Source organism: Typopeltis vanoorti, chromosome 22 (genome assembly GCF_054136105.1).
Source record: "Typopeltis vanoorti isolate ZY-2024b chromosome 22, IOZ_Tvanoo_1.0, whole genome shotgun sequence".
NCBI classification, from domain to species: Eukaryota; Metazoa; Arthropoda; class Arachnida; order Uropygi; family Thelyphonidae; genus Typopeltis; species Typopeltis vanoorti.
In genome coordinates, this window is record NC_143570.1 from 63,543,916 (window position 1) to 63,560,989 (window position 17,074).

At 37.3% G+C, this 17,074-nt stretch overlaps 1 protein-coding gene across 4 annotated transcripts in view; it reads left to right on the forward strand.

Moving 5' to 3' along the window:
- The window catches only part of LOC150094462 (hemocytin-like), a 2,636,009-nt gene that overhangs the window by 1,076,730 nt on the left and 1,542,205 nt on the right, over positions 1-17,074 (forward strand). For all 4 annotated transcript variants that reach the window (XM_090412206.1, XM_090412207.1, XM_090412208.1 and 1 more), the window contains one exon: positions 1,710-1,854. In XM_090412206.1, the coding sequence (XP_090268332.1) occupies positions 1,710-1,854 (145 nt within the window). The remainder of the gene's footprint in view (positions 1-1,709; positions 1,855-17,074) is intronic.

The window sequence follows — 17,074 nt, forward strand, 5'->3', positions numbered from 1 at the left end:
GCGAATGTACAACGGAATTGTCAACGCCTCTTACTTGGTTATTTAACTTAAGTTTGAACTCTGGTATGGTCCCTAGGGAGTGGAAGGAAATCAAAGTAGTTCCTTTGCATAAAGGTGGCTCTAAAACTGTGGTAGTTGATTACAGACCAATCACCATCTTGGGAGTAGTGGTGGTAAAAGTATTGGAAAAGTTGGTTAAAGACAAATTTCAAGAATGGGTGGATCAGGATATAATACTCTGTAGGGGCTAACATGGTTTTGTTAAAGCTTAATCCTGCCTTAGTAATTTAATAACTTTTTATAATAGAATGACATCTGAGTTGGACAAAGGAAATGGCTACACAGTGGTACTTCTGGATTTTGCTAACGCTTTTGACAGGATACCCCATGGAATACTGTTGTGCAAATTGGAGTAGATGGGGATGGATACTAAACTGGTGATATGGATAAGAGAATGGCTCAGGGAGAGATACCATAAGGTGGTGTATGGAGGAGCAGAGTCCAGGATGAGGCAGGTGACCAGTGGTGTGTGTCTCAGGGCTCTGTGCTTGCGCCATTGTTGTTTAATTTGTGCATAAATGATATTGGAAATGGCTTAAAGGGAGATATTCAGTTGTTTGCTGATGATTCAAAGTTGTATAGTGAAATAAAAAATCTAGCTGATATTGAAAGTTTTCAGGATGATTTAAATAAGCTGGCAAAATAGACAAAAGTAACGGATGTCAGTTCAATGTGGAAAAGTGTCAAGTTATGTATTTTGGGATTAAAAGGTTATCAGCTGTGTACTACATTGATGGAACGGTACTCCAAGAGATTGATGAGGCTAAGGAGCTGGGGGTGTTGGTGGATATGGAGTTGAAGTTTAGGGAACCCATTGCTAAGGTGTTCAATATTGCACATAGGATTACTTGGTTATTGAGGAATACACTAACATCCAGAGGTAAACAGGTTATTATTCCCCTTTATAAAGCATTGATACTTCCACATTTGGATTACTGTGCTCAGGTCTGGTCACCTGGATTCTTGGAGATGAGGAGGTTGTGGAGAGGATTCAGAGGAGAGTGACTAAGTTGGTGAGTGATGTAAAAACTGCTCCCTACATTGATAGATTGAGAGCTTGCAGATTGCAGAGATTGGTTGATAGGCAGAAAAGAAGGGATAGGATATAAACATTTAAATTACTAAAAGATTTTTATAAGATTGATGCAGGGGAAATGTTTCAGCTGTGTGATAGTGATGGAAGAACAAGAGGTCATCCCCTGAAATTAAGGAAAAGTGTGGTTAACAAGGGTTTGAGAATGAGGTTTTTCACCTGGAGGGTGGTGAATGAATGGAATGCATTGCCTGACTCAGTTGTGAGTTCTTCGTCTGTAAATGAATTCAAGTAGATATATGATAGATATTGTTTTGATAGTTTGGGTCTCCCACGATGAGTCTACTGACTCCATGTAGATACCAATAATAATAATAATAATAATTTCTGAGCTTCTTCAACAACCTCCAGAATATCTTGCCACCTTCTTGATATTTATTTTCTATGTTCTTTCCAAAGTCTTCCAGTGACTTTTGTTTAGCTAGTTATTAAGCTGTAATTATTTTAATATAATAAATAAGGCCATAAAGAAGAGATAAAAATAAAGTTTGTGTTTACTTGTAAGAATTAATTTTTATCGAGTGGGTTAATGATCAGTTTTTGTCTAAAATTACAGATATTTCAGGGTAGCTATGATCAGCATATTCCTGTGACTAGTATGTTTGACAAAGCAATACAAGCAAGATATATAAAGATATTACCCTATGAATGGAATGGGTGGATAAGTTTACGAATGGAAATCTTAGGCTGTAATAGATTTTGTAAGTATTCATCGAAAGCTATATATGTTGTAATTTAGCTGCTATTTTAAAAATAGTTATAAGTCTTCAGAAATTGAACCATTTGCATAAAACCGATGAAATAAGTTATAACATATCTTTGTTTTAGGTGTGTACAGAATGTGACAGATATAAAAAAATATATATACAACTATGAATTAACATTTATAATTTATAATAATTTACATGAATCTGAAACATGCAAGAATCTGCATAACACATGCTACATTTAAGAGTGAGCCCTCTGCATACAGTATTGTTCAGCCTTAAAATTCCCTGAATACTATCACTGTATAGAAGTGGAGCTATTGGACTGAATATGCTACTCTCTTACAAAATAATAAATGCAATTAGCAGGAAGACTAATTTCAGGGTTGATATATACAGTGTAAGACAGTAGCAGATAATGAAAAGGTAAAAATTAAATAAGTAAATAAGTATAATATTAAATAAGTAAAATGAAATGGAATATAATAGGAATAAGGGAGATGAATAGAAAATCAGAGTTTGTGCTTTGCTGGAAGTGACCATATGGTGCAACAGATATATGCTGAATTCGTTATAAACAAAAGCCTAGCAAACACACCAAATAAACAGGAATATCAACTGGATAGCATATATGGTAGTACGAATATCAGAAAAGAAAACCATTAAAACCATACAAATATATGTACCACCAATAATTATGAAGATGAAGAAATGGAATAATTTTATAACACAGACCCAATACAATACAGCAAGATCCTATAGCCTTAGGAGTGTTTATAGTGTTAAATAGTGTTAGGAGATATTGGACAACTGGAAAAAAATAACATCAAGAATGAAAAGTATCTATGGAAAAGTAAAAGAGGAAAATGAAACGAAAGTAAAAATGTGATGTTATACTTAATAATAAAAATTATTATCCTAAGACCCAATGGAGTCAAAACGTATCTAGGATATCCCTTTTGTCATACACACACTCATCATACAATGCATTAAACACATTCAAATACTCTGTAGACACCATGCTTTCAGGCAATGCATTCCAATCATTCACAACACCCCATGCAAAATAACCTGCTTCCCATTCTCTTGCTCGCATCATTCTTATACAGCTTCCATGGATGACCTTTTGTTCTCCCACAATCTCCCAGACTTTATGAAAACTTGTTCACTTTTAATCCTTTAAAAACCCTTTATGAACTTATACGTCTCTTTCATATCACTCTCCTCTTCCTCCTTTTAACCAAATTCTGAAATTGCATCTTCTCAACCTCTCTTCATATTCATCATTCCAGAGATCAAATTGTTTTAGTCATTTGCCTCTGGATCCTCTCCATCATCTCTTCATCCTTTTGAAAACAAGTTGACCAAATCTCTGCACAGTAGTCCATATCAATGCCTTATAAAATGTAACCAGAATTTCCTCACTGCTACAAGTCATTCATTGTCCTCTGCATCATTACCTGAATTCATTGTGCTGCTCTAAATTTTAGATGCATATCCATAATCACCCCAAGATCTCCTATTTCCTCCAGCTTCAAAAATATACCCCACCAAGAGTAAATTATACATCCCATCTTTGTTTTCTAAATTTTAAAACCTTACATTTTGCAACATTGAACTGGTATCCCCTTACACTTATTGTATTCACTTATTGTATTCAAGTCTTCTTGTAAGGCCACATGTGCTCTACTTCTCATAGTTCATCCCAACTTTGCATCATCTGTATATCTCCATTCAAATCCTCCCCAATATCACTAATATACAGGTTAAACAGCAATTCCCTAAAACAAATCCCTGAGGCACATCACTAGTGACTTTCCTCTTCTGGGATATTGCTCCACAATGCATAACTGGTGCATATCTATCAGCTAATCTCCATTCCAATGCACTAGTCTAATATCCAACCTCATCCACTCTTGTTTGAGTATCATCTTATCATGCAGTAACCTGTCAAAAGCCTTTCCGAAGTCTAAGTATACTAATGTGTATCATTCTTCCACATCCAGTGCAGCTGTCACCTTATTTTTAATAAGTGAATAGATTACTGAAACATGACCTCCAATTAGCATATCCTGGTGTCCCTCAAATATAATACCATTGTTGGCAATGGTATTATCTTTGATCCAGCCTAATGCTAGATCCTGATTCTCACTCAGTCTTTCCAGCACTTTAACCACAATACCTGAAATACAGATTTACCTATAATTTGATGCTTGAATTCTGTCACCTCCATTTTTAAGAGGTACTTGCCTTCTACTCCTTTGGAATTTAATGCAATGGAAGACTGATATTAAACAAATATGTCAAGGCAGATGTCGACTTCCTCACATTTTCCTTCAAAACATGCAGTGATATATCATCAAGTCCTACAACCTTGTTATCATAACATGAAGTTTGCTTACTTCCTGAATACCTCATCCTTACTCACACTCAGTCTCTTCTTCTCATCATCTGTTGCTCTCCAAATCTCCATGATGTCACATTCACAAGAATGAAAGACCTTTATGAGCTGCTCATTAAATATCTCAACTATATCCTCCACAGCAGTTTTCGTTATAGTTTTTTTCTGCAATCAGTGCCATCCTGCCATAGTCATTATTATTTATTTTTTTTTTGCTGGCTACATATCAAGAGAATGCCCTAGGAATATTTTTTTTGGCTTCAATAGCTAACTGTTACTCATACTGACCTTTTTTTAACCTTACCAACCGAGTCACACTCCTTGTCCGTTCTTTTTATTCCTCATGGAATTGATTATTGCCACTCCTCTTATGATGCCTCCAGGATACCTTTTTTTCCCCTCTGTATTGCATGCATACTTAATCTCTTCAGTCATCCATTTCACACTTACCTTATTGAACTACCTGATCTTTAGACATTGCTTCTACTAGGTAGTTCTTGAATATCACCTAAGCAGCATTGATCTCAATTCCACTCAATTCCTCATTCCATTTTACAGCTGGAAGTTGTCTCCTTAGCTTCTCATAATCACCTGCTACATAGTTCCAGATATACCCTTTCCTCACGGGCATCCTGCCATGGTTGGCAACTACTTAGGTAATCAATTCGTGGTTGCTATCACCAATTAGAGGGAGATTTGACACCTCATTTATAATAACTTCCTCTGATGACAGTTGTCTAATGCAAGACCCCACAATCCTTGTGTGTCTTCTGTTACATACTGCCTAAGGTAGTTGTTGCTCAAAAACTCAAGAAACTCATTTTCTTTACTTCCTGTTGCTATCTCGTCAACTCAATCTATGTTACTTGCTAATTTTCTTATACATTTTATGGTCACTACCCTTCACATTACTATGTGTATAGAAACATCCAACAAAGTATTTCATTTTATTTCATCTCTATCTCACACCATATTGCTTCAAAACCACTACTACTACTATTTTCCCCTTGCATATCTATCTTGTATGGACATAACACATTTTCTATCATCAATAGCACTCCACCTCCTTTTTTACCCTTTCTATCTATATGAAATAATCGTACCCTTCCATCTCTGTTCCTATCAAGATGTCATCCTCATCTACCATGCCTCACTTATTCCAACAATTTCGGGAGGAATGAACTCAATCATTGCAACCATTTTATTTCCTTTCTTTCTGATACTTCTTGCATTCATATATAAATACAACTGCTCATTTCTTGATCTATAATTTCACTGATACCACTTAATGGATTTGCCTTTTCCATACTTTCTTTGAGTCATTTCTTTTTCTCCTTACTCATCCCAGAACCTTTTTCAAATTCAACTTTTTTTGGTACATCCAAGGTCATCCCCTTCCCATTTTGTCTACACATGCATTTACATCCTCCTGGAGCATCAACATCTTATTCTGTGTTCCCCTGTCCTCTCCAAGTCTCCCCATTTCCCTGTTGGTCCTGCACACCTGTTTTATCATTCTCTAAGCTCACGCTACCCTCATTTTCATTCATAAGTGCCAGTTCAATCTTTTCTTCCTTACTCTCCCACTCTTTTACATCACTTCTTACTTGCTTTAGATTCATTCTTTGCATGCATTATTCTCCATTCCAGCAGCAGTCTCTCCAAATGACTCACAGCAAAACCATTCTAATGCAGTTGATTACTCTTATACAGTTCAAATCTTCCTTCATATATTAACAAACTGCACTCCTTTCTCTTCACACATTTCTGGTAATATATTATTCATAATCCTTCTTTTCCACCTCATTGCATCACTGTCATACCTGGGAAACATGTTGACTACCTTTCCTATCGCATTATTATCTTTTTCTTTCTCATCCTGATATCCAATGTTATATTTATCTTGTTCCCACTCATGGCATTTGTCCTCCCTAGTGCTACTTCCAACTCCTTTGTTCGCTTACTTCTCATATCCAATGCTTCAGTCACTCTATTCATTATACCTCCTGGAAAACAAATCTTGTGTATCTTATCATTTACTGCACCTCTAATAATCTAATCACCATATAATGATACCCAAAAAGGACACAAGATTTGAAAGCTGAGTGTGAGAAGATGAGGGTGGGTCTTTTGTTGTGGTCTACTTGTGGTGGGTCTTTTGTTACCTTTTTTTTTTTTTTTCATACTGGCATCATTTGTTTTCATCTTCTTCATTCTTCCATACATATTATCTTCAATTCTCTTCTTTTCACTCTGTATCCACCTTATCTTCTCGAACTCAGCTTTCAAATCTTGTGTCCTTTTTGGACGCTCTCTATTTTATTGTCAGTCAGATACACTTGTTTGCATTCAACCCGCTTGCCACCTTACTGTTAATTGCCCTCTATGATTCAATGTAATTATTGTCCATGTTATCATTAATTTCAATCTGTTTTTAAACATCATTATTGCCTGATTTATTGTCAATCAAACTTTTTTTTCCTTGTTGTTGCTTTTCCCATACCCTCTGAACATTTGCACACTCTCCAACTGCCATGTTAGTTATGATGCCATGTTTCCTACTCATATTTAAACTATTTAAACTCATATTTAACAAAGCCTCATGCTTCATCAGAATATTGCAATTCCTAGATTCATTTTCCTAGATATGGATTTCTTGCATGATCTGTAACTATTTGAATGCAATGCTCACATTTTATAAGAAAATGCTATGCTAAGAATGAACATATGAACATGGATAATTCCACTTGGACAAGCAAAACTGAAACAGACTATATTTTATCATCTAAAAATGTTTATAGAGGTCATCAGTAACATTATCATAGGAAGCAATCATGGAATAGTTTCTGGGAAAATAGCAATATTCGATAAAATTGAAAAAGATAGAATTAAGTAAAGCAATACTTTATGCTAAAATCAATAAGGATATGTGCTTTATGCTAAAGTCAATAAGGATAAGGATTTATGCTAAAGTCAATAAGGATATTAGCGAATAAAAATCACATCAATAAATAAAACTGAAACCTAGAAATGGGTAATATACAGAAAAAATGTTCATTTAATCATTATAGGAAGTTCATCTAAGATTGAAAATATTAATAGAATACCAAAATAAGCTGCTTAATAAATGCATAAAAGAGAGATATCCTGGAAAGAGATATGGTTGGCCAAGTAGTTAGATTATCAGCTCTTAAACCAAAGGCTGCAAGTTTGGATCCCACTGTGGACACAGACATTTGTAATTGTTTTGTTTTAAGTGGGCAATTGACTAGGTATAGGTGGGCAATAGTCTCACGTCATCTGATGTGAGACTATTCCCCACCTTATTCACAGCATGAAGTGGTTTGTAAATATTCCATTGGTCTCTAGAGCAGGGCTTTCAAAAAATTGGAGTCATTACTGGGTCACATTTAGATAACTGTTAGGAAACTTCAAGATAACCTTTAAGGAATGCAAAGAACCAAGTATGATTTTTGGTATGTCATTAGTAGGCATCCAGTTTATACTAAATGAACAAGAATGGGCTAGTAATTTGGAAATTGGCCAACGAAATTGTTTTCTGCATAGCTTAAATCAGAAACAAATATGATAGTAACATATGATAAAATTTCATACTGGCTGAGGTTTTGCTAGTTAAACAAGGCTCACCACTGTTTTCATCTATAAATTAAAGATGTCAAGAAATTATATTCTTGATTTAATCCTTTATCCAAGTTTAAAGAGAGTCTTGTTTATGTTATGTTTAGTCACCTATACTGAACATATGAACATCTACACTATGATGTTATTTCCCTCTATCTTAATTTTCATCCCCTCTATCTTCCTGATCTTGCCCTTTGTTCCTACCATACGTATAGCAGACTCTAAATATAGTTATCGCCGGCTATACAGTTGCATTATATACAGTTTCTCACACATTTCAGTCTGACAAATTTATTTGATTTATGACTGCACCAGTTAGACAGAATAATAGAGAGTGAGGAATTAAAGAAATGTATTAAGGACAATACCTAGTCAAATTTCTCTTAACCATATAGCAAGTTGTGGCAATATCTAATTAACACACAGGTTCGTAATTTTTTCGAAATAGTGCATTGGCAATGATCAGATCAAATTGTTGTTCAACAAAGCATTTATTCTAACTAAGAAAATTGTAATTACAATCTAGACAAGTAATGGGGAATAACTGTTTCTACTAGCATAGCTAACATCAGAAAATACTTTGCACAAATATAACATATACATCTCTGTCTACATACTACTCTAACACACTACCCAGTATTTTACAAATTTAACACAGATTCTTGCTTAGCAAATACATATAGTTTTACATATCTACAATCCAAGAACATCGATATGATGTTCTTAGTCACAGTTTTTTCTTTATAAACAGTCCTTTACTACAAACAATGTTTCCATCAGGACAGCTTGCATCTTTGCATTGATCTGGACGCTTCTTTCTTTAACTTGGATGTTTCTGTTTAACTTGGATGTCATATACAGTCGTGGTTGTCCTGGCCCAAGTAGCAAATGATATCCTTCCCTCTTTCCTTTTTTTTTGTTTTTCTCAGATGGTGACTGACAGTTCTTTACTCCAGTTACCTACTAGTGTAAAGGTGTTTATCCATTGGACTCCCAATCAGTCGTGCTTGAGATCGTGGGGAACGCATCCTGCTATACGTTGAGATACATTGGTGGCTGTGCCTTGGAAACTGCCTGGAGAACTTCAGGGAGACTGCTCTTCAACAAAACTCCAACAATAAACCATGAATGTACACTCAGGGTCAAGAGGTATGAGCTACCAAACCTCCAGCCAAGAACATCTCATCATCTCTTCTTCCTTTTTCCCTTTCTTCAGCCACTTAAAAGTCCTCCTCATTTTTTTTTTGTTTCAACTCCAAAGTTTCCACGATCACCCTCTGGCATGATGGCGTCACTTGTGTTTTCTTTTGCTGAAAGTCTTTGTTTTAGGTGCCTAAATGTTCACAAGTTGTTGCGAGCCTTTGCTTTCCAATGTGCTTATCTTATTTCTTCCTTAATCTGGCCAGCTTAATATCATCTGTTTTATTTTTTTTTGCTGATTCCCTATACTAATAAGGCTTAATAGTAGTTAATTTATAAAATAGTTAATTTATATTCAAGAAAAATAAAACAATACATCATATTTTCTATAATATTTTGATTTGACACCTTTGTAAAACTGAGCTTGATTAGCTAATTAAATTAGCTTATTGTGTGAGATTTTACAATTGGAATGCAAAAGTGGGCGAAAAAGAAGAATGAGGCATAACTGGAAAATTTGGTTTAGGACTGAGGAATGAAGCAGAAGAATGGATGTTGGAGTTTTATGTTGAGCACAGTTGCTTTATTGCAAATATAGGCAGCCCTTGGTTTACGCCTCACTTCTGTTCCTGAAAAAACAGGCGTGAACCAAATCAGCGTTAAACAAACCCGATTTTAATGGGAGGTACAAACTTATGTTCTGAGCAGTCAAAAAATATGCACATGAAGTATGTGTAACATTATCATATTTAAAGCTTTGATAATACATACATATATACAGGGGATCCTCGACCTACGTTGTCCTCAACATGCATCATTTCGACTTTACGGCGGTAATCCCATAAATAATTTAAAAAATAAATTTTGACTTGAAGCAGCGCGACGTAAAATTCAAACATTGCAGGTGAACTTGTTTGTGAGCAGGGCAAAAGAATACGCTGTTATGCAGCGTTTGTTTGGGAGAGGGGGCATCACCTGGGTCCCAGCATACACTCTTTGGGTACCGCGTGCTTTGTTTACATCTGCTCTCTCACTTTTGTGTTTTTGTTTTTTTTGTGACTTTTTACCCTTCGATATGGCTCCCAAACATAAGGCAGACTCCTCCAATGGCAGTGTGTCGAAGAAAAGGAAAGCTATTATATTAGAAGTGAAATTAGACATTATTAAAAGGGCAAAAAAGGGAGAAACACCAACAAACATCCGCTATGCATTGAACTTAAGTCGTAGGATACCACATATCTTAATTCGTCGGATAACAAGGATACCATAGTCGGGAGTAATATCAAGGATTAAGTTCACATCCTTGAACACGTGAAAGGATTGGCACCCATGAAATCGACTGTGATTACGAAAAAACATAGTAGGCTCATGATTGAGATGGAAAGGCTTCTTGTTCTTTGGCTGGAAGACCAGCATCAATGCTGTATCCCAATTAGCCTCATGTTAATTCAAGAAAAGGCGAAAAGATTGTTTTATGTTTGTTTTTTTATTACAGTTTCATTTTTGTCATTTTTATATACTATACAGTAATTATGTTCTCCCTTTCATTTTCCTATGGCCTGTTTCTTGATATATATGTATGCCTTTAGGGTGTTTTAGGTTAAGTAAGTAACTTATGCTATGGTAATTCCGAATTGCATCGAAAATCGCCGTACGTCGGTCCGTAGGAACGGATCTTCGATGTAACTCGAGGACCCCCTGTATTTGTTAAAATAAAATTATTAAAAACAAAAACAAAACAAAATTATATACAAAACATATGAAACTTCGAAAAGATATTACATATTTCTATGCCGAAGTTCCTGGTTTTGGATCACCTGCATTTTTTTTGAAAAAAAAATCCAGTATTAACTGCCTAGGTTTTCTTTTTCTTTCTTTAAGGAGTTCAGTGTATGGTTGAATAGATGTGATTACACTCCTTTTTACGTTCGCACTCTGTTCCTAATCATGGTCCATTTCACAGAGTTCATCAGTCAATGTCTCTATGCTTGCACGGATACGCTGTAAATTGGCTGTTTTTATATCTTTCAGAGGACCTTCTTCGTTTTCTTTCTCCTCCTTTGGATGTTAACTTAATTGTTCAACTAATTCTTTTAAGTCTTCATTGGAAAGCAGTTTATCATGGCTCTCTAAGACCTCTGTCACATCTTCAGCTGTAATATCGTCCAATCCCACCTCTCGTGCAAGCTTGCTAACATCTTCAATAACATTCTCCTCTTGCTGCAATTCCATGAAGTCGTGCATAAATGCTGGAAGAAGTTTTCACCATACTCCTTTTAAACACTTTGCTGACACTTTGTTCCAAGATGTCTTGATGTTGTTAATGCTCTTCAAAATATCGAATGACCACCAATAGTCTTTAGTAGTTTTTCCTAGTGTGATGGTATGTCCAAGACTCTTACCATTTCCATAAATGTTATATGGAGGTAGTAGGCTTTGAAGTTGATATAATCCCCTGATCCATTGGTTGCAAAAGTGATGCTGTGTTTGGGGGCATGTAAACAACCTTGACATCCAATGGTATTCTTACTTCAGCAAGGTTTTGAGGATGTCCAGCGCATTATCCAAGAGAAGCAATGCCTTGGCTGGTAAATCATTTTCTTTACAGAAGCGAAACATGGTAGGCCAAAAATAATTTGTGTACCAATTTATAAAAACGTCTTGTGTAACCCAAACTTTCTTGTTCCATTTACAATAGACTGGCAGCATGGCTTTTAGACTCTTGAAGACACGTGGTGTCTGTGAATGGTACACCAACATTGGTTTAAGCTTCAAAGTTCTGGAGACATTTGCACCCAACAAAAGTGTAAATCTATCTTTTGCAGCCTTAAAAAAACCTGGAGCAGAATGTTCTTCACAAGAAATGAGGGTACGTGATGGCAATTTTTTCCAGTAGAGCCCATTCACATCAACATTAAAAATGAGATCTGGAGGATAACTTCCTTGTTCTACACAGTCTTGAAATTCTTTAGGAAAGGCAGCCAGTGCCACAACATCTGCACTTGCCGCCTAACCACATAATTTGACACTATGGCACTTCGAGACTTAAATCTCATGAACCAACCTTTGCTTTCTAAAAGGTTTCTTCACTTCCATCTGTCTTTTTAAGATCCTCAAAAATTGTTTTTGCTTTCTCAGTTATAACAGCCTGCATCAGAGGAATGTTTTTCTGATTCAAGTCATCCGCCCATTATGATAATATTTTTTCAGTTTTCATGAAGTTTATCCCTTCTATAACTTACATTTAGTACTACTGTAGATTGTTGCATAGACTGTTTTATTTATTCCATCTGCATTTTTTTTCATAATTGTAGTAACAGTTGATGGAGGTAAGTTCATACTTTTACAGACGTTAGCACTTGTCTGCCCATCTTCCATTCTTCAAATCACCTCCATCTTCTTTTCAAGTGTGATTGTTTTCGACGTCTTCTTAACACCAAGTTCTGCTAACTTTTCTGCACTTCTTTTATCAGACATGGTATGTAATTATCAATTTAAATACGTATATTGTAAAAAAAATTAAATAGAACAATTAGGTAGATTCAACAGGAAAACTAGGTTTCATACACATATGTCATAGTAGCTCCATAAACACTCAAATACTAGAGTGCCTGCTAGCGTCGTTTCTCAGTCAGACCACCACACTACAGTAAGAAAGCAAGCGCAGGCATCCGACGTTATTGTGGAGCAGCATAAATTGAACTGTCGTAAACCGAGGGCTGCCTGTATTTGCTTTCAAAACATAAAAGAACATATGGACTTCATTTGAACATAACGACGTCCATACGAACAGTTGAACAAGACGACATCCATATGAATATTTGTACATATGGACGTCACCTATGGGAAAATACGAAATCAGATAGATAATATTGTTGCCAGCAGAAGGTGTAATAATTAATTATTATTGTTATTATTAAAAATAGTAGTTGTGGTAGTGGTGGTGGGCGGTAGATGGTGTTGATGTGGATGATTGGTAGTAGAGGTTCGGTGTAGTGGTGGAGACCGAGAATTGTTGCCAGCAGAAGGCGAAGGAGTACTATCCAAGCAGAAAAAAACACTACCTGATGCAGACTGTAGGAAAGATCATGAATTACTGATAGCTGAAATTAAATTGAAATTAATTAATTATTATTGTTATTATTAAAAATAGTAGTTGTAGTAGTGGTGGTGGTGGGCAGTAGATGGTGTTGATGTGGATGTTGGTAGTAGAGACCGAGAATTGTACAGTGAGTGTCTCCTCCCTCGATGAGTCTTCGGACTCCTTGTAGGCGTCATGAATAATAATAATAATAATTATTATTATTATGATAATTTAGGCCTCCACGGAGTCATCCTAGAAAACACAGTATATCATACCACTCCTTGAACTCTACCTTGCATGCTCTCACCACTATCAGGCAATGCATTTCATAGTTCAACCATCCTCCATGCAAAGAAACCACTCCACACCCTCTTGCTCTCAGCTTCCTTTTATAAATTTCTAGGGATAGCACCCTGTCCTCACTCCTTCACACTGTTCCACAAAGCCAAAGAACTCCCCAGTGTCTACCCTGTAACTACCTCTCAACAGTTTAAAAGTCTAAATCATATCACCTCTCCTTCTTCCATCTACCAAATTCTGCACTATATATGACAGGGCCAGCCATCTCGGGGGTGCAGTGGGTGCAAGGCACCCGGGCCCCACAATCGAGTGGGCACAGTCGGTACACATTTGCGAAAAGGTAATATATTTCGAATGTGTTTCTTTTTTGTTTTCCTGTGCCAAAATCATTTGCAGGTAAGAGGTTTTACAATACATTTATTTCGAATCCTTTAATTTTTACCTTTGAAAAATATTTTAGGGCCCCAAAAGGTTTCTTGCACCTGGGCTCCTTTATAGAGAAGGCCGGTCCTGAGTACTGATAACATCTGTGTTATCCACCTCTGCACTCTTTCCATAGTTAATTTATCCCCTTCAAATCCTGGGGATCAAATTTGAGCACAATAGCCCAAGCGTGATCGGATCAGGACTTTATACAATGGAATGACAACTCTTTTATTTCTGCAGGTCAGTGTCCTTCTCGGTAATTTCCATTCTCAGTGTAACAACTCTGAGTTGTTGCACAAGCAAAGGCCATGGCATATCAAGACCTTTATGATCAATTAGAAACAAAGGAAGGACAGAGAAAAATTTATCGATTGGCAAAATATAGAAATAAAGCTTCAGAGGACATCGTACATGTGAGGCAGATCAAAGACGCTGAGGTAAGAATATTATGGAGGGATGTGGACATAAGAAACAGACAGAGAATATACTTTGAGGGACTTTTAAATGAGGAAAATGCAAGGACTCACAGAGAAGATGGGCAGCCTTCTGAGGGGATGGTGCAGAACATCAGTAGAGTGGAGGTGAAGAAGGCTATGAAGAGGATGAAGAATGGAAAATCAGTGGGCCCAGACAAGATTCCAGTGGAGGCATGGAAGGCTCTTGGGGAAGATGGAATTGACCTGCTGTGGGATCTGTTCATGAAAGTTTGCCAACATGGAAATATACCCGAGGAATGGAGGAAAAGTACTCTTGTCCCCATCTACAAGGGCAAAGGGGATGCCCAAGACTGTAAGAATTACAGTGGAATAAAGTTGATGTCCCACACAATGAAAATCCTATAAAGGGTTCTTGATGGAAGACTGAAGAAGGAGGTGGAGATTGCAAAGGAGAAATTTAGCTTCATGCCTGGTGAATCGGCCACAGATGCTATCTTTGAGGTATGGCAGATGATGGAAAAGTTTTGAGAGAAGCAACGGGAGCCGCATCTGGTATTTATTGATCTGAAGAAAACGTATGATAGAGTGCCAAGGCAAGAAGTCTGGAGGTGTCTGAGGGAGAAGAAGGTACCAGAGAAATATGTCAGGTTGGTGCAGGAGATGTACAGAAATGCGAAGACAAGTGTTCGAACCTGCCCGGGAGTGACAGAAAGTTTTCCGGTGACAGTTGGCTTACATCAAGGGTCTGCATTAAGTCTGTTCCTGTTTAATATTGTGATGAAGGTGGTGATGGAGGAAGTGAGAGAAAACATGCCTTGGACTATGTTGTATGCAGATGACATCGTGCTGTGTGCAGAATCAAGAGAAGAAGTAGCAGCCAAACTGGAAAGTCGGAGGAAAGTACTGGAAGAGAGAGAGGTATGAGACTGAGCAGAAGTAAGACCAAGTATATGTGTTGCAAAGTGGACGGCAACCAGGAGACAGATCTGGAGCTGGAAGGAAATGTCATCAGGAAGGTCAGTGACTTTAGAAACTTAGGTTCAACAATGAAAGAGGATGGTGAGGCTGAGAAGGAAGCGGGATGCAGGATACAAGCAGGATGGAGGAACTGGAGAGAGATGGCTGGAGTGCTATGTGATAAGAGGGTGCCGATCAATCTGAAAGGCAAAATTTAAAGGACAGTAATGAGATCAACTATGACGTATGCTTATGCTTTGGAAACTGTGGCCCTGAGGAAAAATAACATCAGCAGGCTGAAGGTAGCAAAGATGAGAATGCTTAGGTGGATGTGGTGTGACCAGAAAGGATCATCTGAGAAATGACTATGTAAGGGAAATGGTGAAAGTTACAAACTTAGGAGCAAAGATACAGGAGGCAAGGTTGAAATAGTTTGGTCATGCGATGAGGAGGGAGGAAGAGTATGTGGGAAGAATGGTCATGCAGATGGATGTGCAGGGGAAGAGGAAGCATGGATGGCCAAAGAAGAGATGGAGGGAGATGGTGTAGGAATTGAGGATGAAGAACTTGGATGTGGCTACAGCCCAAGATGAGAAGTTGTGGAGGAGACTCACCACAAACAGCGACCCTACTTAAGTGGGAAAAGCTGCAGAAGAAGAAGTGGCCTTCTCAGTATTCTGGTTGTCCATTCATGCTGGAGTTTTAATGGAATATTGTCAGCACTGAGGAAGGAATGAAACAAATTTTAATGCTTCTAATATTTCGTCTCAGTCACAGAGACTTCTTCAGGGATTACAAAAACTTTTTGTAACAACACACAAAAATACAATACAACAGTGAGTGAAACTAAAGTCCTATCTAGGTGGTGTGTTCTCTGTGAGCATTTGCAGGTGGCCTAAGATGTAAAGAGGGATCTCTGATGATTAATGTTTCCCATTTGTGAAATTTTATGAAACCGTATTTGTTTAAATTAGGTTGATTCCTGAGTGCAGATGCAGATTCAAAGAACAGTCTTTCTTTTTTGAATTTACTATGGTGGAGCATGGTGGTTTTTTCCTAGGATATCCTGTGGGTTGTATCCAAAACATGGTCTGCAAGGCCAGATTGATCATAATCGTGATTGCAGATGTGTGACTTGTGTTCTTCTAATTGGATGGTTGCTGATCTGCCTGTCTGTCCGAAGTAAGCCAGTTAACAGGAACAAGGTACTCTATATATACTCTAGGCACTGAGAAAGTGGGCTATTCTGGCTGTCCTCTGAGTTACCTTCACCACCTTTGTAATACGTTCCCTGAATTTCAGGTTTCTATCAATCATCACCCCAGTTCCTTTGACTCCCCTACTTCCTCCAGTATTGTTTATTGAACAGAGTATTTGGGATACATCCCATCGATGTATCCCAAACTTCAAGGCTTTACATTTTGCTGTATTAAACTGACATTAAACTGACCTATTAATTTGCAGATCTGTCCAGTTTATTTGAATCCTTTTGCAGGGCTACTACATTGCACTATTACTAATAACCCTTTTCAAGGTTCATGTCATCTGCAAACAACTGAATATCCCCCTGTAATACACTGACGATGTCATTAATATAAAGGTTATACAATAGAGGTCCCAGGTCCCGGTGTGGGGTCCCACAGGGCTCAGTACTGAGCCCTGTGGGACCCCACTTGTAACCTTCTCCCTGATATTGCCACCTAATACACAACTCTCTGATACTTATCAGATAGCCAATCCTGAATCCAGTTCACTTACCTGACATCTAAACACATGTGCTGCAACTTAAATATGAGCTTCTCATGCTGCACACTGTCAAATGCCTTT